Raw genomic sequence first — 23231 nt, 5'->3', positions numbered from 1 at the left:
ATTGGGAACCAGTATCGTAGACAGGTTAAAAACGTATGTGAATATATTGAAGCAACATCTCAAGACATCAGTTAGGAAGTTAAAGCTTGGTCACAAATGGGTCTTCCAAATGGACAATGACCTCAAGCATACTTCCAAAGTTGTGGCAAAATGGCTTAAGGACAACAAAGTCAAGGTATTGGAGTGGCCATCACAAAGCCCTAACCTCAATCCTATAGAAAATGTGTAGGCAGAACTGAAAAAGTGTGTGTGAGCAAGAAGGCCTACAAACCTGTCTCAGTTACACCAGCTCTGTCAGGAGGAATGGGCCAAAATTCACCCAGCTTATTGTGGTAAGCTTGTGGAAGGCTACCCGAAATGTTTGACCCAAGTTAAACAATTTAAAGGCAATGCCAATCAAATATTATTTGAGTGTATGTAAACTTCTGACCCACTGGGAATGTGATGAAAGAAATAAAAGCTGAAATAAATCATTCTCTCTACTATTATTCTGACATTTCACATTCTTAAAATAAAGTGGTGATCTAACTGACCTAAGACAGGTCATTTTTACTAGGATTAAATGTCAGGAATTGTGAAGAACTGAGTTTAAATGTATTGGCCTAAGGTGTATGTAAACTTCTGACTTCAACTGTATGCTTCTTTTCTGTAGAGATTATATGAATCCTGATAATATGGCACATAAAGTAGAACAGAATGCTATGAAAGAATCTGTGCAACTCAACTATTATGCAGTAATATTTTAGAGTAGTTGAGAGATGGCACAGCCACGTGTTTTACTGAAGCAATCTATCCTTTTACACTCAACATTGTTTGTTTGTCAGCTCAGTTGTTTTCAGTTTGTTGGCTAGGATTGGGTATAGTAATATAGTAATATGCCTAACTGAACAGCAGAATGTGTTCTGTGTGTGTGTGTGTGTGTGTGTGTGTCCTGTTCTGTCTGATTAAATACAGCTACAGGTTTCCAGTAAAGCCTCCCAACATGTGCTTTGAATTGAGTGTGTTTTTCTACCTAAGCTTTGTCTTCCACTCCAATCACTTCACTACTTTCTGTCTGTCTAAGACTTTCTATGATTTCACACACACACACACACACACACACACACACACACACACACACACACACTGGACATGGGGGTGAATATGTGTGTCTACAGCTGTGTTAGCTCTGTGCTGTGAATTATTCTAATGTGTTGAAGCAGGATGAAACAGATCCTTCAAACCTCCTCTCTCTCATGTCCCATTTTATCTGATCTGACAAGCCTGGCTAAACCCTTTAAACTCTGATTAATACAAAAGGACCCTGGTGTGTGTGTGTGTGCTTGCTTGCATTCTGTCCTACCTTGAAGACTGCGGCGGTGACGAACACAGACTCATGTGTGAGTGTGTGTGTGTCCTCTGTCCCATTGTCCAGTCTGTCTCTCAGCTCTCTGCAGGCTTTGGCCCCTGCAGAGCGACGGAATATACCCCTGGTGTAGGGACCCTCCTGGTACAGAAACACCAGCATGTCCATGACAGGTTTGGGCAGGGTGTGGTCAGGGCGGCAGACGGAACTGAGAGACCGTCCGAACAGGCGTCCCGGGGTGGGGGACAGGGAGGTGGGGGACAGGGGGACACCGTCCAGTTGGCTACCGGACCCCCTCCAGAAGGCCCAGTTTATCAACAACCTCTTCCTCTTAACAGACTTCTGACCTGGCTCTATAGGGAGAGAGAGAGGGAGAGGGGGGGGGGGGGGGGGGGGGGGGGGGGGGGGGGGGTTAGTCCAACATTAAAGACATTATTCTATTATGAAGTAGGGCCTACTGCTCAATAAGACACAACGAGAGGGAGAGAGAGGGGGAGAGAGATGAAGACTTAATGGTGTTTGGAGAGAGCAGAGGAAGGGAAAAAGAGAGAGAATGGTAGTGTGTGAGAGATAGAGAGAGAGAGAGAGAAAGAGGCATTGATTCAGAAAGAGACGTGACTAGAGAGGGGTCTGAGTCTAATGGGGTGGAGATGGGGCAGTCTGTCTGGAGAGAGAGAGAGAGCTAGAGAGAGACAGAGAAAGAAAAAGTGTTTGTGTGTGCTTAGTGAAACCATATTTCTGAGACTTGGTATATCATGTTAAGTAGCTGTGAGTCCTTTGGAATTATTTCCAAAGGAAAAAAAAAATGTAAAAAAGTATGAAATAAGTATTGTGAACCCTTTGGAATTATTTGGATTTCTGCATAAATTGGTCATCAAACTTGATCTGATCTTCATCTAAGTCACTTCAATAGACAAACATTGTGTTCTTAAACTAATAACACAAAAATTATTGTATTTTTCTTGTCTATATTGAATACATAACTTAAATATTCACGGTGTAGGTCGGACAAAGTATGTGAACCCCTAGGCTAATGAATTGGAGTCAGGATTGGAGTCAGGACTCAGCTAACATGGAGTCCAATCAATGAGACGAGATTGGAAAAATTGGTTACAGCTGCCATGCCCTATAAAAAACACTCACAAAATTTCAGTTTGCTATTCACAAGAAGCATTGCCTGATGTGATCCATGCCTCAAACAAAAGAGATCTCAGAAGACCTCAGAAGACTTGCATAAAGCTGGAAAGGGTTACAAAAGTATCTCTAAAAGCCTTGATGTTCATCAGTCCATGGTAAGACAAATTGTCTATAAATTGAGAAAGTTCAGCACTGTTGCTACTATCCCTAGGAGTGACAGTCCTGCAAAGATGACTGCACGAGCACAGCGCAGAATGCAGAATGCTCAATGAGGTTAAGAAGAATCCTAGAGTGTCAGCTAAAGACTTACAGAAATCTCTGGAACATGCTAACATCAGTCTACGATATGTAAAACACTAAACAAAAATGGTGTTCATGGGAGGACACCACGGAAGAAGCCCCTGCTGTCCAAAAAAAACATTGCTGCACGTCTGAAGTTTGCAAAAGTGCACCTGGATGTTCCACAGTACTACTGGCAAAATATTATGTGGACAGATGAAACTCCAGTTGAGTTGTTTGGAAGGAACAATGTAGAAAAAAAGGCATAGCACACCAACATCAAAACCTCATCCCAACTGTAAAGTACGGTAGACGGAGCATCATGGTTTGGGGCGGCTTTGCTGCCTCTAGGCCTGGACAGCTTTCTATCTTCGACAGAAAAATGAATTCCCAAGTTTATCAAGACATTTTGCAGGAGAATGCAATTTGTCCACGAATTGAAGCTCAACAGAAGTTGGATGATGCAACAGGACAACGACCCAAAACACAGAAGTAAATCAACAACAGAATGGCTTCAACAGAAGAAAATACACCTTCTGGAGTGGCCCAGTCAGAGTCCTGACCTCAACCCGATTGAGATGCTGTGACATGACCTCAAGAGAACAGTTTACACCAGACATCCCAAGAATATTGCTGAACTGAAACAGTTTTGTAAAGAGGAATGGTCCAAAATTCCTCTTGACCGTTGTGCAGGTCTGACCCACAACTACAGAAAACGTTTGGTTGAGGTTATTGTTGCCAAAGAAGGGTCAACCAGTTATTAAATCCAAGGGTTCACATACTTTTCCCACCCTGCACTGTGAATGTTTACACAGTGTGTTCAATAAATACATGAAAATGTATAATTGTTTGTGTGTTACTAGTTTAAGCAGACTGTGTTTGTCTAATGTTGTGACCTAGATGAAGGTCAGATCAAATTTTATGACCAGTTTATGCAGAAATCCATGTATTTCCAAAGGGTTCACATACTTTTTCTTGCCACTGTATGTTACATACCGTGTGTCTATGTACAGTCCCAGTCAAAAGTTTGGACACACCTACTCATTCAAGGGTTTTTCTTTATAGTTACTATTTTCTACATTGCAGAGTAATATTGAAGTCATCAAAACTATGAAATAACACATATAGTAACCAAAAAAGTGTTCAACAAATCAAAATAATGTCCATTGCTCGTGTTTCTTGGCCCAAGCAAGTCTCTTATTATTATTTGTGTCCTTCAGTAGTGGTTTCTTTGCAGCAATTTGTCCATGAAGGCCTGATTCACGCAGTCTCCTCTGAACAATTGATGTTGAGATGTGTCTGTTACTTGAACTCTGTGAAGCATTTATTTGGGCTGCAATTGCTGAGGCTGGTAACTCTAATGAACTTATTCTCATGTCTTAAAGTAATGATGGACTATTGTTTCTCTTTGGTTATTTGAGCACTTGTTCATTGAAATGCATTCCAGGACTACCTTATGAAGCTGGTTGAGAGAATGCCAAGAGTGTGCAAAGCTGTCATCAAGGCAAAGGGTGGCTACTTTGAAGAATCTCAAATATAAAATATATTTTGATTTGTTGAACACTTTTTTGGTTACTACATGATTCCATATGTGTTATTTCATAGTTTTGATGTCATCACTGTTATTCTACAATGTATAAAATAGTAAAAACCCATGAATGAGTAGGTGTGTCCATACTTTTGACTGGTACTGTATGTTTGACAGACTATGAGCTCTCTGTCTGTGTGTTTATTTTAGTTACGTTGCGTGTGTGGGTACCTTTTTGTCTGTCTACTTGGACTTTCTGGATAAAAACATTAAATGTGTGTGAAGCACAGTTTATACTGTGTTTATAAGGGTGGGGTGTGGACAATAAAAGTGTCACGACTTCCGCCGAAGTTGGCTCTCCTGCCTGTTCGGGCGGTGCTCGGCGGTCGTCGTCACCGTCCTACTAGCCACCACCGATCCCTTTTTCGTTTGTCTGTTGGTTTTGTCTTATTAGGTTCACCTGTGTGTATTTTAGTTTAATTAACGTCCTTATATGTAGTAGGTTGTCCCGCCCTTGTTTTGTGCGGGATTGTTTCACCCTGTATGTTGGGTTGACCGTGTTTTTGTGCGCTGGAGAATAAACTGTCGAATCACTGAAACCTGCTCTCTGCGCCTGATTCCACCCACCTTGATAATACGTGACAAAAAGGCCCTTCCACATTAGTGGCACACCCCTAGCTGCCCAGGACCCTGCACGTTCAAATCTGACTTTAACACTCCACTCCAGCTTTACACTCAGTTACATTTTGGAATCCAAATCAAAACAACATTGTTATAGAGCCGCTCCAACATTCTTAAACGAGCCCAAGCATCGTTAAATGTTTATAAAGTTGTAAATCACGCATCACTATATACCAGTGTGAGAAATCTTGGAGAGGGGGAATATTTAAAAGAGAGGGAACGAGGGGGAGAGAAAGAGAGAGAGGGTTGGTTGTATGGGCAATGTTTTGATCCTTTTATGGATTTTAATGGATCCATTTGGGTTTGTTGCAAAACAGATGCCATATTTCTCTCCTAGCCAATAAAAACCTTTCATTTTCTGGATGGATGGGTAAAAATATTTGGTGTCATAGCAGAGTTGATACACAAATCCATCAGTGACACCCTTCGCCATGTTTGTAAAACACTTGTTAGATGGAAATAATTAGGCTGGTGTAGCGAATATTGGACGGTGTGGTTAAATGGAGGCTTATGTCAGAACTTGACGGGGATAGAGAGGAATCTGAGGATCTTGTGGGTGATTCAGTGGAGCGTCCTCAATGAGCATCTTGGAACACATTCTCACGCACACTCTCTCTATGTTCTCTCTCTCTCTCTCTCTCTGTCTCTCTCTCATTCCGTACTTTCAGAGAGAAAGACGTATGAGGGAAAAGAAGGAGGTATGAAGTAAACAAGTGCAAAAAAGGGATGCGACACATTTTTGAAGGAAACATAACCCTTTTTTTCTGTTAATCCGTTCACTGTCGGTAAGGGGTCTCATACCTATGAGCGGAGCCTGTCTGAGGTCCACCCGGCTGGGCTTGAGGATGAACTGGCACTGGGTGTCTGGAGGGAGACACTGGTCCAGCAGCATCGTCCCCTGGTCCTCCTCCGGAGGAGGAATCGCATCCTTCCCTCCATCTCCTCCTGCTCCCGCATTACGAATGTGACTCATCTTGATACTGAAGGGAAACTCGTGCCCTGAAGGGTTAGAGAGGAGAGGGTCAGGAGGTTAGACGTCAGGGGACGTGAGTCTGTCCTGAGATGTGACCAGACCAGGTTTACAGTATTCAGCTAGTCTTTTATCTACCTCGTCGTTAACGGGAGGAAGAATACCAAAGCAGAGCAACTTTTGACCGCGGAGTAAAGAGTTGGAGTAGGTAGAAGTTGCCCCTGACCACTAATTAAGGTGTATGCTGGGTGTAAAAGGGATGAGTAGGGTTGGGTAATGGAGGTAAACTCACCAATCAGAGGATAGGGGGAGTCATCCTTATAGGAGCTCATCCACAACTGGTGGTCTTTCACACAGCCCTAGAGAGAGAGAGAGCGAAAGAGAGAGAGAGCGAGAGAGAGAGAGCGAAAGAGAGAGAGAGAGATAGAAAGAATGGCACCAAAGAACACACTTCCAAAACATACCCACTCACACACACAAGCACACACACTCAGAAACAAGCGCACACACTTACCGAAATGCCAAACAGCTGTAGTGCCATTCGGATTACATCAGTGGTGCTGTCGGAATTACTGACAGCTAGAGTCTTAGCCTGGGGAAAAGCACAAAAACATTAAATAAATTAACACAAGCACACACACAACCAAGAAAGAACCCCCCCACACACACAGACCTGCACCACCGCATTCGTAAACTTACATAAGCACAATTCCCAATGTCCTTTGCAAATATTTTCAAAGGAATGGTCTTGGGGTCATCCTTCTCTTTCTCTTCATTTATTCGACTGGAGGAATGAAGGAAGTCAGAATGAGAAAATAACACTTTATTTCACACAAGCCATACTTCTAGTCTATTCTATACTGAAGTCAGGCCATAGAATATTACTGTCAGAGTAAGTTATGAAAAATATCGTCTCCCGTCAATTTTGGTTACCTTTTGATGAGAGAAAGCCACTTCTCCTTGTGCTCCACAGAACTGCAGACAGAGGAGACCGAAAATAAGAAGGGGAAATTAAGTTGGATAACCATCTTATTTTTCTCATCTTCTCTTACATAATGTGTCCCTGTAAAACTGCATAGTTCCTATGAATTCCTGGTGTCAAGGCATATAGTGTGTGTGTGTGATATTTTGCAATCCCTGGCTCTCTGTGGTCAGAGTAAGGGGGATTACGATTAGGAATATGACCCAGGTTGTGGTGTGGTGGAGGGTTAAGAATTTACTGTTCTAGTGGTTGTTCCTTGTTCTGAGACACAGTATAACAAGTCCTGTACTGTACTGTGCTGTGCATACTCAATTAGGATTTATTAAAGGGACTTTCTCACTATAAGTACAGAGTATACAGTAATAATACACTAACCAGTCTTCTTTCATACATAGGTGTGTGTGTGTGTGTGTGTGTGTGTGTGTGCATGTGTGTGTGTGTGTGTGTGTGTATGCGTGCGTGCGTGCGTGCGTGCGTGCGTGCGTGTACCTGAATGTGGCGACACAGTTGAAAGTGGGCCAGCCCATGACGAAGCTCCTTTCTGGACTGGTGGTGCCTTCACACACTTCCTCCATACAGCCTGCTGTCCACATCTCACACATACGCACCTGAGCCTTCAGCTTGAAGTGTGTGGATGACCTGCAGGAAACACAAGAGGGTCACAAACAGTTTAATATACTCGCACACACACACACACTGAATCACATATCTCTGGGCACATAAAGTACATTAATTAATATCCATGGTCGAATTCTCAACATTCCTACATTATATATATATTTTCTACATTGTTGAATAATGGTGAAGACATCAAAACTATGAAATAACACTTATGGAATCATGTAGTACCCCAAACATTTGAGATTCTTCAAAGTAACCACCCTTTAACTTGATGACAGCTTTCCACTCTCGAATTGCCAGGGTCGCGAGTAGTTGTAGTCATCAGCGTGCCCCGGAGACGGGACGGGCCATGCAGTAAACCACGTCACATCCTGTTGGGCCCACAGCGAAACCACCAGCACCCATGGTCCCGGGGAAAGTCAACAGTCACGACACCCACGCTCTGTTCAATTCCTGGAGTGTGGTAACGCTCGTACAAGCGCGCCTGCTGGCCCATCCTACCAACCATGGTGAGGAGATGTCCGTCTCCTGTGTCCACGGCAACACCAAGCGGTATTCGACCGGGCAGGCCACCATCGTGATGCCACAAGGGAGCTGCCAGATGGTGGTAGGTGCCGTACCTGAATTGTCCAGTACCCCTCCTTGTGGGACGAGATTGTCCTCTGTTCACAGAACTGTGGAGGCACGAGCTTGGAAAAAGAGTACAAGCCGGCGACCGACGAGAGTGCCGTCGGACTGCCACCTGTGCGACCCCGAAGCAAGTGGTTGCCAGCCCCGGGTCTTCGGACCAGGAGTCGGGGATCCGAGGGGGCGCCGGAACCAACCTCACCTGGTGAACAACCGGAGGAGGAACCCATGCCCCCCTCCTCAATTTCGAGGGACCCGCAGAGATACCTGCCCTGAGACCCCTGAGGGTACAGTTTGGGACCACCCAGTGGGAGGATCCAAACTTGAAAGCCGCCGCGGCCGAGGTGATAGTGGTGGATGGCCAGCTGTTGTATCAGGTGTTGCACGAACAGGGGGAACTTCACAAAGTGTTGTTGCTGACCCGCCAGTACGTCGGAACTGTTCTTCAGCTGGTCCACACTTATTTGTTGGGGGCCCACCTGGGAATGGAGAAAACCTGGGAACGGATCGCCGCACGGTTCCACTGGCCAGGATTTTAAATGTATTTATTTAACCTTTATTTAACTAGGCAAGTCAGTTAAGAACAAATTCTTATTTACAATGACGGCTTACCAAAAGGAAAAAAGGCCTCCTGCTGAGACGTGGGCCTGGGATAAAAATAAAAAAATAAATCCAATATGAATATAGGACAAAACACACATCATGACAAGAGAGACAACACAACACTAAATAAACAGAGACCTAAGACAACAACATAGCAAGGCAGCAACACATGACAACACAGCATGGTAGCAACACAACATAACATAACAACAACATGGTAGCAACACAACAAGGTAGCAGCACAAAACATGGTACAAATATTATTGGGCACAGACAACAGCACAAAGGGCAAGAAGGTAGAGACAACAATACATCACACAAAGCAGCCACAACTGTCAGTAAGAGTGTCCATGATTGAGTCTTTGAATGAAGAGATTGAGATAAAACTGTCCAGTTTGAGTGTTTGTTGCAGCTCGTTCCAGTCGCTAGCTACAGTGAACTGAAAAGAGGAGTGACCCAGGGATGTGTGTGTACTTTGGGGACCTTTAACAGAATGTGACTGGCAGAACGGGTGTTGTATGTGGAGGATGAGGGTTGCAGTAGATATCTCAGATAGGGGAAGTTTACAGAGGAGTATAGAGTGCAGTGATGTGTCCTATAAGGGGCATTGGTGACAAATCTGATGTCTGAATTGTAAAGAACATCTAGCCGCTCGAAAGCACCCTTACCTGCCGATCTATAAATTATGTCTCTGTAATCTAGCATGGGTAGGATGGTCATCTGAATCAGGGTTAGTTTGGCAGCTGGGGTGAAAGAGGAGCGATTAAGATAGAGGAAACCAAGTCTAGATTTAACTTTAGCCTGCAGCATTGATATGTGCTAAGAGAAGGACAGTGCACCGTCTAGCCATACTCCCAAGTACTTGTATAAGCCTAAACCCTCAGAGGTAGTAATAACACCTGTGGGAAGAGGGGCATTCTTCTTACCAAACCACATGACCTTTGTTTTGGTGATGTTCAGAACAAGGATATGGGTAGAGAAAGTTTGTTGGACACTAAGAAAGCTTTGTTGTAGAGCATTTCACACAAAATCCGGGGAGGGGCCAGCTGAGTATAAGACTGTATCATCAGCATATAAATGGATGAGAGAGCTTCCTACTGCCTGAGCTATGTTGTTGATGTAAATTGAGAAGAGCGTGGGGCCTAGGATTGATCCTTGGGGTACTCCCTTGGTGACAGGCAGTGGCTGAGACAGCAGATTTTCTGACTTTATACACTGAACTCTTTGAGAGAGGTAGTTAGCAAACCAGGCCAAAAACCCCTCAGAGACACCAGTACTCCCACAAGAATGGAATGGTCTAGTGTATCAAAAGCTTTGGCCAAGTATATAAAAATAGCAACACTGTCTTGCTTAGAATCAAGGGCAATGGTGATATCATTGAGGACTTTTAAAGGTTGCAGTGACACATCCATAACCTGAGCTGAAACCAGATTGCATACCAGAGCGAATACTATAGACATCAAGAAAGCCAGTGAGTTGATTATTGACAGGTTTTTCCAACACTTTTGATAAACAAGGCAAAATAGAAATAGGCCTAAAACAGTTCAGATCAGTTTGATCTCCCCCTTTAAATAAAGGATGAACTGTGGCTGCCTTCCAAGCAATGGGAACCTCCCCAGACAGGTGAGACAGGTTAAAAAGGTTGGAGATAGGCTTAGCGATGATAGGAGCAGCAACCTTAAAGAAGAAAGGGTCTAGTTTTGGGGTCAAGTTTACGTAGCTCGTTTATTACCTCAGACTCAGTGACTGCTTGCAGTGAGAAACTTTGTAGAGAGGCAGGGGGAAAAGAGGGAGAAGCATCGGGGATAGTCGCATTAGAAGGGGTGAGGGATGAGGAAATGTTGGACGGACAGGGAGGCATGGCTGAGTCAAATAGGAATCCTGACTTTTGATGAGGTGATTACAGAGCAGCTATGTGCTTCTTTCAGTAACAACCACATCATCAACATTAAGGAACATGGGCAGCTGTGAGGAGCAGGGTTTATTCTCCAGGTCTTTAACTGTTTTCCAGAACTTCTTGGGGTTAGACCCACAGAGAAGGAACTGCTCCTTAAAGTAACTAACTTTGGCCTTCCGGATATCCTGAGTGCACTTATTTCTCATTTGCCTGAACAATAGCCAGGGATGAGGTGGGCCATGGAAGACTATTGCTGCAGCTGCCTGGAGTGTCAAATCACCACCCCAAAAGCACACTTCCGGAACCCATTGGTTCCCCTACCGATCATCGGAGTGCCATTTGAACGCATCGCCATGGACATAGTGGGCCCCTGGAAAAAATGGCTTGAGGACACCTGTTCATCCTGGTGATAGTAGATTATGCGACCCAATATCCCGAGGCCATTCCCCTAAGGCGGCAGTCTCCAAGGGAATCGCCGGGAGCTGTTCCACCTCTTCAGCCGGGTGGGCATCCCGAACAAGATCCTGACTGACCAAGGTACCGAGTTCATGTCCCGACTAATTAAAGATTTGTGTGCTCTCTTATGGATAAAGCAGATCCGGAACTCCGTCTTTCATCCGGAGACGGATGGGCTCATCAAGGGGTTAAATAAGACGCTCAAACAAATGTTGCGGAAGGTCATTGAGCGGGACAGGAAGAACTGGGACCAGCTACTACCCCACCTAATGTTCTCGATCCGAGAAGTGCCCCAAGCCTCCACTGAGTTTTCCCCCTTTGAACTCCTCTATGGGAGGAGACCATGCAGCCTACTATATCTTGGCAAGGAGGTGTGGGAAGCCCAGCCAACCTACTTACGCAGTGTGGTGGAACACGTATAGATGATGAGGGAGTGGATAACAGCCATATGGCCATTGGTAAGGGAACATATGGAGAAGGCCCAGTGCGCCCAAGCCGGGGTACCCAGCCCCGAGAGTTCCATGTGGGTGACAAGGTGCTCATTTTAATCCCCACCACAGAAAGTAAGTTCCGTACAATACGGCACTGGCCATACGAGGTGAAAGAGAAGCTGGGACCCATTAATTACTGCGTACGGCAGCCGGGGAGACGGAAACCCAATCAGATTTACCACGTGAATCAATTGAAGAGGTGGCACGTAAGGACAGCCTTGGCAGTGTTGTGGACAAAACCCGGGATATCAACTGGTCCTGAGCAATGAGGACCTCAAACTGGCCCAGAAGCAAGCGATCCAGGAGCTCATCTGTCACGCCTTGACCTTAGTTATCTTAGTTTTCTTTATTATTTTGGTTAGGTCAGGGTGTGACGAGGGTGGTATGTGTGTTTTTGTCTTGTCTATGGTTTTTTGTATATCTATGGGGTTTTTGTTTGTCTAGGTAAATGTAGGTCTATGGTGGCCTGAATTGGTTCCCAATCAGAGGCAGCTGTTTATCGTTGTCTCTGATTGGGGATCCTATTTAGGTTGCAATTTTCCATTTTGGTTTTGTGGGTTATTGTCTATGTATAGTTGCCTGTCAGCACTCGTGTCTTATAGCTTCACGGTTGTTTTGTTGTTTAGCTAGTTTGTTTAGTGTTCTTCGTCTAAATAAAGAAGAATGTATTCTTATCATGCTGCGCCTTTTTCTCCTCGTTACGATGAACGTGACATCATCGATCGGAACACCAACGTGTTTTCCGAGAAGCCAGGACGAACGACCCTCATTCAACACCACGTCCTCACCCAGCCTGGATAAACCGTACAAAAGAGGCCATACAGGATCCCAGAGGCACGAAGGAAGGCTGTGAAGCAGGAGGTGGAGGCTATGCTGAGGATGAGAGTCATCGAGGAGTCCCACAGTGCATGGTGCAGCCCCATTGTGTTGGTGCTCAAACCGTAATTACTTTGTTTGACGACTACCCCATGCCGAGGTTGGACGAGCTCATCAACCGGTTGGGAAAGGCCTTCAGGACCCTGGAGCTGACCAAGGGATATTGGCTGGTACCCTTGGCAACCTCCTACCGGAAGAAGATGGCATTCTTGACACCGGACGCCTTATACCCATACCGGGTCCTCCCGTTCGGTCTCCATGGAGCCCCACCCATGTTCCAGCACCTGATGGACCGAGACCGCCAACCACACCAACATTATGCAGCAGTCTATTTGGATGACATCATCATCCACAGCCAAGGCTGGGAAGAGCACCTGATGCGCCTCCAGGCGTTACTGGACACGCTCAGACAAGCCAGGTTGACAGCGAATCCCAAGAAATGCAAGCTGGTGTTCGAGGAGGTGGAGTACCTGGGGTATTTGATTGGATGTGGGAACGTCAAGCTCCAGGAGAGGAAGGTCCAGGTGGTTTGTGACTAGCCCGTTCCCCGCACCAAGACACAGGTCAAGTCCAACTTTGCGGCTATAACCTCTACCCTTACCGATCTGACCAGGGCCTGCCTCCCGAAAACAGTGAAGTGGTCAGATGAGGCCAAAGCGGCTTCAGGCGCTTGAAGGAAGCCCTGTGCTCCCATTCGGTTCTCGTGAGGCCCAATTTCCAGGTACCGATGCTGGTGCAGACGAGGCCTGGTGACAGATGGAGTTTACATCACGGGGCAGTGGCTCCCTCTGCTGGATGTGTCAGGTCTCGAACTGGTCCTTTTCTTTATTGGTTTAAAAAAAACACCCTTGAAACTGAGGTATAACACTAGTCCGTGTCTGATTTGTGTAAACGTCTAGATCAAACCCCCTGTTCTGCCACAAGACACATAACACATAAATAAACCTATATACTGTACACATGTGCACACCTCCGATACACACACGTACTCCTTCCTAACTTCCTAGCCTACTATTTTTCACCCATAATGTAATTATAGCTGTCTCCACTGTATGGGTCAGCTCCACCCAGGGGCAGGTGATGTTGAATATAGGTTGGAGAGAGAGGCCCAGTTCTGCTGACACAACATCTCAGCAACGTTGGTTCAACACCCTGATCGTTGCCTGAAGGTTGTGTTGTGGGTGGGGAGCCCCTCGGTGGTCTTTGATCTGGGATGGATCAGATGGATTTGATTGGCTGAGAGGTAATTATAGGCTGGATAGGAGCGATGGAGGGATGGAGTAGAGGGAAGATGGGATAAGAGAGGGATATGTTTCACAGACCTGGAACGGGTGTTTTTAGACTTGCTGGAGAGAAAAGAGATGGAATGCTGTTTTTAGCGCCCCACTCACTCACTCACTCACTCACTCACTCACACACTCACACACTCACACACTCACTCACTCACACACTCACACTCACACTCACACTCACACTCACACTCACACTCACTCACACACACACTCACACACACACTCACACACACACACACACACACACACACACACACACACACACACAGAGAGAGACTCACTTGGCCTTGGCGATAAGGAGTGTGTCAGTGAAGAGGAAGAGGTGTCTCTCCTGTGTCTGTAAACCGGTCTGCAGCTGGGTGTGGGCATGGGCCAGGAACACCCTCCATGGAGAGAGGAACGCCTGCACCAGGGGACACTTCTCTGGGCTGACTGGGGACAGGCAGTTCTCCCTGTCAACACACACACACATCACACACTGTTAGAATAACCAGGTCATCAGACAGTAGAGGGGTCATTTCACGTTGGCTCCCAATGGGCCAATGGGTCAGGAGGATAACTGTTTGTGGTAAGAATGAGAGGAGGTGTGGGTCCCCTGGGTTGAGTTTATGGATGAACCCTGTGCTCCCAATTTTGGTCATACAATTACACATGCAAAGACACACAGAAGCACACAGATATAACCTCTGTATCAGGTTCTAGGGAAAGATACGTCTTTCTGAATGATGTCAATATCTGCCAGGGGCAAGTACAGCAGATGGAACAAGTTGGCCTTTTTCCAGGAACAACGGAAATAGTTGCAGGGCTCTGTCCTTTCCTGTTTACAGCAGGCAGTAAGATCGGATTCTCAGCTCACATTCGAGAGATAATGGCCCTGTACACACACGGGTGCACACACAAATATTCCTAACCACCAACCCCAGAGAACTCCCTTCAAACAGTTTCTTCCTAACACTGGGAAGAACCAAAAGCTTGGCATCAAATATCCCTGCACACTCATTTTACAGATCTCTTTTGTCATTGACTTGTGTAATTAATCAGTTATATATTGTAATTACCTAATGAAAGACAGAGTGACTCCGACGTGCCTTGGTCTTTCTATGTTTTTAAAACGCTTCCTATTCCAAAAAGAGTGAGTGAAAGAGAACCACAGACTAAGGTCTTCAGTTTCCTATTGATTCATTGCTTCTGGATGAGTATTAAAGGCCGAAACCATGATTCAAAACTAGGGTGAGGTTGGGTGAGGTTCTTACCCCTGGACCCCTAAAAATTCTGAAATATAACCCTAACTAACACCATAACAGAAGACCACTTAGAACAAGCTTCAACGACTCTCAGGGTGATTATAAAACCATATCACACCATCCTTCTCTAACCGCTTTTCTTAATACATAATATGTCAAGGAAGTGCCTAAGTCATAGAGTCCACACACACACAGAACAGATTCACATAATATCTCTCTCTCCTTCTATACAGACACCAAACTTCCATATTCAACCCACATCCCTTCCCCTGAATGGTTTATTGGCATCTGAGCTCCTGTTCCATTGAAGCTGATGGATGATTGGCTAACAACACCATTGTGTGTAATATAATGTTGATAAATTGGACAAAGAGGTAATTTGCATACACACCACATACACGGCCATTTTTGTTGGGGAACAGTCCTGTGGAGCGAGATGTTGACTTTTCAGAAAAGGGTTGTTTATTCTCGGGGGGCTCCTGTGGGGTAAGGCCTCTAAGCCCAACCCTGTGAGACAACAGCACAACACAGCATACTAATGTCCCAGCATACCTTTAGGGAGAGAATTGTGAATATTGATGAGCCTGCCATCACTATATTAGACCTAGTAGCCAATCAGAATGCCACCCTCTTATCCCGATTATGGTCACATTGGCTTTCCTTGATGTACCCCGTACCTAGACTCTCTCTCTCTACCTATATCTCTATCTCTCCCTCTCTTGCTCTCTCTGACACACACAAACAAGGAGGTGGGGTGTGTCAAGGTTACCGGGGGCTGCAGCCAGGAGATGAGGTCACCCTGGTCCAGATGTGTGTGTTGTAACCCCCCCCCCCCCCCCGTGTGGATGAGAACATCTGTAAGAAGAGACCCCCCATAGGACAGCAGCTGTCCCTCAGATGCCACACACACACACACACAAACCCTACCTCATCTCCACACTACGTATGTTCTCTAAGCCCTGTGACCCTCCTGCTCTGTATCCCCCAGACAGACACATTACACATCCTTATAGGATCTTAATAATGGCTCAACCCCGCCTATTTCTACAATTGTTCTTCTTAAAATCTGATTTTAAACCTAACCTAGTAATCGTATGCCTAACCCTAACCTTAAATGAAGACCATAAAGCAAATTTTTGTTTTCATACATTTTTATGACAGAGACAATTTTGACTTTGTGGTTGTGGTAACTAGTGACAACACAGCACAACCCAGCATGCATTTAGGGAGAGAATGGTGAATATTGATGAGCCAGTCAACACTATTTCAGGCTGACTAGCCAATCAGAACGCCTAACGAATAACACCGCCCTCTTATCCTGATCATGGTCACACTGGCTTTTCTTGATGTACTCTCTATCTCTCTCTCTCTCTCTCTCTCCCTCCCTCCCTCCCTCTCGCTCTCCCTCTCTCACTCTCTCTGACACATACACACACACACAAGGAGGTGGGGAGTGTCAAGGTTACCGGGGGCTGCAGCCAGGAGATGAGGTCACCCTGGTCCAGATGTGTGTGTTGTAACCCCCCCCCCCCCCCCCCCAGTGTGGACGAGAACATCTGTAAGAAGAGACCCCCTAGAGGACAGCAGCTGGATGAACAGCTGTCCCTCAGATGCCACACACACACAAACCCTACCTCATCTCCACACTACGTATGTTCTCTAAGCCCTGTGACCCTCCTGCTCTGTATCCCCCAGACAGACACATTACACATCCTTATAGGACACTGTCCTTTTGCTTTGCTCTGGTTGAATTCTGTTAGTGTTTTCTCCAACAATGAATGGCCAACAGCTCTCCTGAGAATTTGAGCAAATTTATTGTCGAGGCTAATTTATCATCAATTTGTCTGCACCTGTCTAGACCTAAGTAGTGCACTTGACTTCTCAGAGGTGCACAAAAGGTTTAGCAGTTTATGATGACAATCCGAGGGAAAAGTAAATAAATTGTGGTTTAACAAGACCCCTTGGTTAGAAACAGGAGGGGAAAACTTTATGTAAATCTCATTGGCTTACTGTATGTAACTTTTGAACTTTGACCGGGTTTGTCAAACAGTGTGTTTGGACCTAGCGGTGTGTGTGTGTTTTGCGTGTTTATCGTGTGTGTGTGAGTGTGTGTGTGTGTGTGTGTGTGTGTGTGAAAAGGGTTAGCATTAGCTTTAGTTCTCCTCCAGACAAACACTGTCCAGACCAACACCACTGACACTCTGTGAAGTGCTGTGATTAACGGTGCAGTGTGTGTGTATACATGCATGTGTGTTTGTGTTAGCCATCTTGTCAACCATGGTGAGAGACCTAAGCCAAAGTGCACACTGCACCAATACACTGCTGCCAATATACCATGGTTACGTCTTGAATGAAGATGTCACAACTGACAATTGGATTTATAATCCAAACTTTAGCTGACCAAGAGAACTACACTCACTTTATCTCTTTTCCCATCCACCCAAGCTTTCTCAAATATACACACTCACACACCCACCCCTGCACACCTCTTCTATTCACAATCTGTTCCCTTATCTAACATGAGTCATCCAGTGTATCCAGTGAGATGGAGTGGACCCCTGTAGTAGGGGAGATGGAGTGGACCCCTGAAGTATGGGAGATGGAGTGGACCCTTGAAGTATGGGAGATGGAGTGGACCCCTGTAGTAGGGGAGATGGAGTGGACCCCTGTAGTAGGGGAGATGGAGTGGACCCCTGAAGTATGGGAGATGGAGTGGACCCCTGAAGTATGGGAGATGGAGTGGACTCCTGAAGTATGGGAGATGGAGTGGACCCCTGTAGTATGGGAGATTGAGTGGACCCCTGAAGTATGGGAGATGGAGTGGACCCCTGAAGTATGGGAGATGGAGTGGACCCCTGTAGTAGGGGAGATGGAGTGGACCCCTGTAGTAGGGGAGATGGAGTGGACCCCTGAAGTATGGAAGATGGAGTGGACCCCTGAAGTATGGGAGATGGAGTGGACCCCTGAAGTATGGGAGATGGAGTGGACCCCTGTAGTAGGGGAGATGGAGTGGACCCCTGTAGTAGGGGAGATGGAGTGGACCCCTGTAGTAGGGGAGATGGAGTGGACCCCTGAAGTATGGGAGATGGAGTGGACCCCTGTAGTATGGGAGATGGAGTGGACCCCTGAAGTATGGGAGATGGAGTGGACCCCTGTAGCTGGCGAGATGCAGTGGACCCCTGAATCAGACGAGATGGAGTGGACCCCTGAAGTATGGGAGATGGAGTGGACCCCTGAAGTATGGGAGATGGAGTGGACCCCTGAAGTATGGGAGATGGAGTGGACCCCTGTAGTAGGGGAGATGGAGTGGACCCCTGTAGTATGGGAGATGGAGTGGACCCCTGAAGTATGGGAGATGGAGTGGACCCCTGTAGTAGGGGAGATGGAGTGGACCCCTGTAGTAGCGGAGATGGAGTGGACTCCTGTAGTAGGGGAGATGGAGTGGACCCCTGAAGTATGGGAGATGGAGTGGACCCCTGTAGTAGGGGAGATGGAGTGGACCCCTGAAGTATGGGAGATGGAGCGGACCCCTGTAGTAGGGGAGATGGAGTGGACCCCTGTAGTAGGGGAGATGGAGTGGACCCCTGTAGCAGGGGAGATGGAGTGGACCCCTGAAGTATGGGAGATGGAGTGGACCAATGTAGCAGGGGAGATGAAGTGGACCAATGTAGCAGGGGAGATGGAGTGGACCCCTGTAGCTGGCGAGATGCAGTGGACCCCTGTATCAGACGAGATGGAGTGGACCCCTGAAGTATGGGAGATGGAGTGGACCCCTGTAGTAGGGGAGATGGAGTGGACCCCTGAAGTATGGGAGATGGAGTGGACCCCTGAAGTATGGGAGATGGAGTGGACCCCTGTAGCAGGGGAGATGGAGTGGACCCCTGAAGTATGGGAGATGGAGTGGACCAATGTAGCAGGGGAAATGGAGTGGACCAATGTAGCAGGGGAGATAGAGTGGACCAATGTAGCGGGGGAGATGGAGTTGACCCCTGTAGCAGGAGAGATGGGGGTCTTATAACAATACCACCAGTGTGTTCTTTCCAAAAACTCACTTCATGGTTCTTGGAAAGCAATGCCAACACACTTTGTCTTTCATAAATAGGGTAGAAGGAGTGCTGTAGGGTGGTATGGTTGTTGAGAGTGATGTTTTAACGTAGGGAAGGACAAGAAGCCATGTTCTGTACCTACATAAGTTCTAGTGTGGACAATGACCATGGTCAATGTACCGTATATACAGTAACTGTCATATAACGCCAGTGGTAGAAGGTAGTAGAGAGGGCTCCAGGCTATTAGAAATAATAAGAGAAGTGAAGCTCTGTGTTATAAAACTCTCCATAACAGGAAATCTCCTGCATGACACATGATGCCTGGTGGCCATGGAAAACAGGGTCTTGAATATTGTTAAAACTATGTTTAGTTTCTAGTATCCCCCTCCTCCCATATCTATTTCACTGCTGCAGGCCGGGGTGCTCTGTGGAAGTGTGTCCTGTATTATATTGTTCCTCAGTGGGGACTGACTTTAGCCCTGGAGTCGTAAAGCTGGAGCAGGATGAGGAGACTTTTAGATGAGGTGACGGGGGGGGGGGGGTGACATACGGGCCTAAGCGAAAGGAAAGAGCGAAAGGACACACAGCAACTCTGGGCACACACTTGCTAACACACACTCATTCACACTCATTCACACACACACACACTCACTCTATGGCAGACACACAGTACCTCCATCCAAGAGGGCAATGACCCATTAAAGCGTCAAAAATGTTCAGCTCAACACTCCTTAGTGGTCCAGTTTCACACTTAATATGCTCCAACTCAGCCTAAAATCACTGGGTAAGCAGTCAGCACTAGAACACACATAAACATGTCAAACAACAGCAGAACAAGGTTTCTCTAGCTTGTCTAACACTGGACAAATGTGTTTGTTTGACGTGTAAACATTTTCCTAGCAGTGCTGTAATAATTCAAGTCTCCTGGGGAACTACTGTAAATGATTTGTGGGGTGTTCAGCGTGACACATGCTGTTCTCTATTGATAAATCAAATTTATGAACACAGAGACTCACACGTGCGCACACACACTTCAATCTAAAGATATTAAAAACAAGTGAGCACACACACCTCAATCTAAAGATATTAAAAACATGTGAGCACACACACCTCAATCTAAAGATATTAAAAACATGTGAGCACACACACCTCAATCTAAAGACATTAAAAACATGTGAGCACACATACCTCAATCTAAAGACATTAAAAACATGTGAGCACACACACCTCAATCTAAAGACATTAAAAACATGTGAGCACACACACCTCAATCTAAAGACATTAAAAACATGTGAGCATACATACCTCAATCTAAAGACATTAAAAACACGTGAGCACACACATCTCAATCTAAAGACATTAAAAACATGTGAGCACACACACCTCAATCTAAAGACATTAAAAACACGTGAGCACACACACCTCAATCTAAAGATATTAAAAAACCTTTTGATGGCTGTACTTTAGAATCCCCTTGTCAGAACTAACAATGATGGATAGTGAAAAAGAGGCAATTCTCCCTCTGCATTGGCCTGCAGGGAATGTGCTTTCTCATAAGTCAGGCCAGTGCTGAAAGATGGAAATGATATCACTATGCCCTAGAAAGAGAATAAATCCCCTAGAGTGGATACCAGACCTACTTTCCCTTTCTAAGTCAAAAGTTGAGAGCAAACAATATAGCTGAATCTGGAACAGTGGTTTTGTTCCTGACCATTTGGTCTGACTCCAGACCCTATGTATGGGCACTGTCTATAGAGACTACATGTAGTGATAGGTAGCAGTTAGTTGAATAGAGGTATCTGACAAGCTGTTACTGTACCTGGACATGCTTCGTGATTTGGTAAGAGCTTTGCTGATGACCAGGGAGGGGGCGGACTGTCGTCGGTGGGCCAGGGTCTTCATCTGCTGCGGAGAGAAAAGAGGGAGGGAGAGAATACTGTGTTCACTCCAGAATAGGCTAGAGTTCACATAGTTAGTGAGTCCAGAATAGGCTATATTTCACATAGTTAGTGAGTCATTATTCATATAGTCCACTGTAAGTTCTGCCCTGTAAGTTCTGCCCTGCCTTGAGCAAGGCAGTTAACCCACTGTTCCCTGGGCGCCGAAGACATGGATGTCGATTAAGGCAGCCCCCCGCACCTCTCTGATTCAGAGGGGTTGGGTTAAATGCAGAAGACACATTTCAGTTGAAGGCATTCAGTTGTACAACTGACTAGGTATCCCCCTTGCCCTAATTTACTGTAGTCATACTTACAGAGGTCATACCGGAACACACCCTGCTAGTCATAAACCACATCTCTGTCTAGCGGGGGATAAGGAGGGGTGGGGAAAGAAAGAAAGAAAGAAAGAAAGAAAGAAAGAAAGAAAGAAAGAAAGAAAGAAAGAAAGAAAGAAAGAAAGAAAGAAAGAAAGAAAGAAAGAAAGAAAGAAAGAAAGAAAGAAGTAGGATTGTGGTTTGTTGCACAATGTTTGTCATCTCTCTCTGTACTGTTGATGTTTCTAGATAAATCATCATCTCTCTCACAAAATCAGGAATTGAGTAGGCCACCACAGAAATGTATGTGAAAAAAAACTTGTGAATTGTGAAGCAGTCTCTGCCAGTGTCTTGGGTAACATACAGTACACTACAAAAGTATGTGGACACCTTCCCATTGAACATCTCATTCCAAAATCATGGGCATTAATTTGGAGTTGGCCCCCCATTTGTTGCTAAAAACAGCCTCCACTCTTCTGGGAAGGCTTTTCGCTAGATGTTGGAACATTGCTGCGGGGACTTGCTTCCATTTAGCCACAGGAGCATTAGTGAGGTCGAGCAATGACGTTGGGTGATTAGGCCTGGCTCTCTGTCGGTGTTCGAATTCATCCCAAACATGTTCAATGGGGTTGAGGTCAGGGCTCTGTGCAGGCCAGACAAGTTCTTCCACGCCAATCTCAACAAACCATTTCTATGTACCTCGCTTTTTGCACTGGGCATTGTCATGCTGAAACAAGAAAGGGCCTTCCCCAAACTTTTGACACAAAGTTGGAAGCACAGAATCGTCTAGAATGTAGTTGAATGCTGTAGAGTTAAAATTTCCCTTCACTGGAACTAAGGGGACCCAGATCATTATTCCTTCTCCACAAAAAGGTACAATTGGCACTACATATTCGGGGAAGGTAGCGTTCTCCTGGCATCCGCCAAACCCAGATTCGTCCATTGGACTGCCAGATGGTGATGCATGATTCATCACTCCAGAGAACGTTTTCCACTGATCCAGGGTACAATGGCGGTGAGCTTTACATCACTCCAGCTGACACTTGGCATTGCGCATGGTGATCTTAGACTAGATCTTAGCTCCCGACGAACAGTTCTTGTGCTGACGTTGCTTCCAGAGGCAGTTTGGAACTCGGTAGTGAGTGTTGCAACCAAGGACAGACAATTTTTACTCCTTCCTAATATTGAGTTGCACCCACTTTTGCCCTGAGAACAGCCTCAGTTCGTTGGAGCATGGACTCTCCAAGGAATCGAAAGCATTCCACAGGGACGCTGGCCCATGTTGACTCCAAGGCTTCCCACAGTTGTTTCAAGTTGGCTAGATGTCCTTTAGGTGGTGGACCATTCCTGATACACACGGGAAACTGTTGAGTGTGAAAAACCCAGTAGCGTTGCAGTTCTTGACAGAAACCTATGTGCCTGGCACCTAATACCATATCCCGTTCAAAGGCACTTAAATCTTTTGTCTTGTTCATTCACCCTGTGAATGGCACACATACACAATCCATGTCTCAATTGTCTCAAGGCTTAAACATCTTTCTTTAAACTGTCTCCTCACCTTCATTGAAGTGGATTTAACAAGTGATATAAATAAGGCATCATAGCTTTCATCTTGATTCACCTGGTCAGTATTGTCATGGAAAAAGGTGTTCTTCATGTTTTGTACAATAAGGTTGGCTTAACAACCTCTTTTCAACGTGCCCTTGAAGTCCGCAAATTCTCTGTTTTACCCTATGATTTCTCACCACATCATTTCACATCGTAAACCTAATCACTATAAAACAACGTTTAACTCTCAAAGTAGCTTGGTCAGGCTGGCAACCATATTATAACATTGCACAACATGTTACATGATGCTACATGAAGAGCTGCAGCTTAGCGGTTAGTTTTACAATTCTTAGA

At 45.7% G+C, this 23231-nt stretch overlaps 1 protein-coding gene across 3 annotated transcripts in view; it reads right to left on the bottom strand.

Moving 5' to 3' along the window:
* LOC110504495 (rho GTPase-activating protein 20) overlaps nucleotides 1-23231 on the bottom strand; it is a 56731-nt gene that overhangs the window by 13892 nt on the left and 19608 nt on the right. For 2 of the 3 annotated variants that reach the window (XM_036974984.2, XM_036974982.2), the window contains exons 2-10: nucleotides 20895-20980; nucleotides 14067-14237; nucleotides 7412-7561; nucleotides 6874-6915; nucleotides 6640-6724; nucleotides 6455-6532; nucleotides 6233-6299; nucleotides 5772-5969; nucleotides 1343-1698 (exon numbers count right to left, since the gene is read on the bottom strand). In XM_036974984.2, the coding sequence (XP_036830879.2) occupies nucleotides 1343-1698; nucleotides 5772-5969; nucleotides 6233-6299; nucleotides 6455-6532; nucleotides 6640-6724; nucleotides 6874-6915; nucleotides 7412-7561; nucleotides 14067-14237; nucleotides 20895-20980 (1233 nt within the window). The remainder of the gene's footprint in view (nucleotides 1-1342; nucleotides 1699-5771; nucleotides 5970-6232; nucleotides 6300-6454; nucleotides 6533-6639; nucleotides 6725-6873; nucleotides 6916-7411; nucleotides 7562-14066; nucleotides 14238-20894; nucleotides 20981-23231) is intronic. The other variant, XM_036974983.2, reaches the window with a different exon arrangement.

This window comes from Oncorhynchus mykiss, chromosome 3 (genome assembly GCF_057628025.1).
Source record: "Oncorhynchus mykiss isolate SJ-2025 chromosome 3, ASM5762802v1, whole genome shotgun sequence".
Lineage (NCBI taxonomy): Eukaryota > Metazoa > Chordata > Actinopteri > Salmoniformes > Salmonidae > Oncorhynchus > Oncorhynchus mykiss.
The sequence above is the reverse complement of the archived record's forward strand: the minus strand, read 5'-3'. Positions and strand labels throughout refer to the sequence as shown.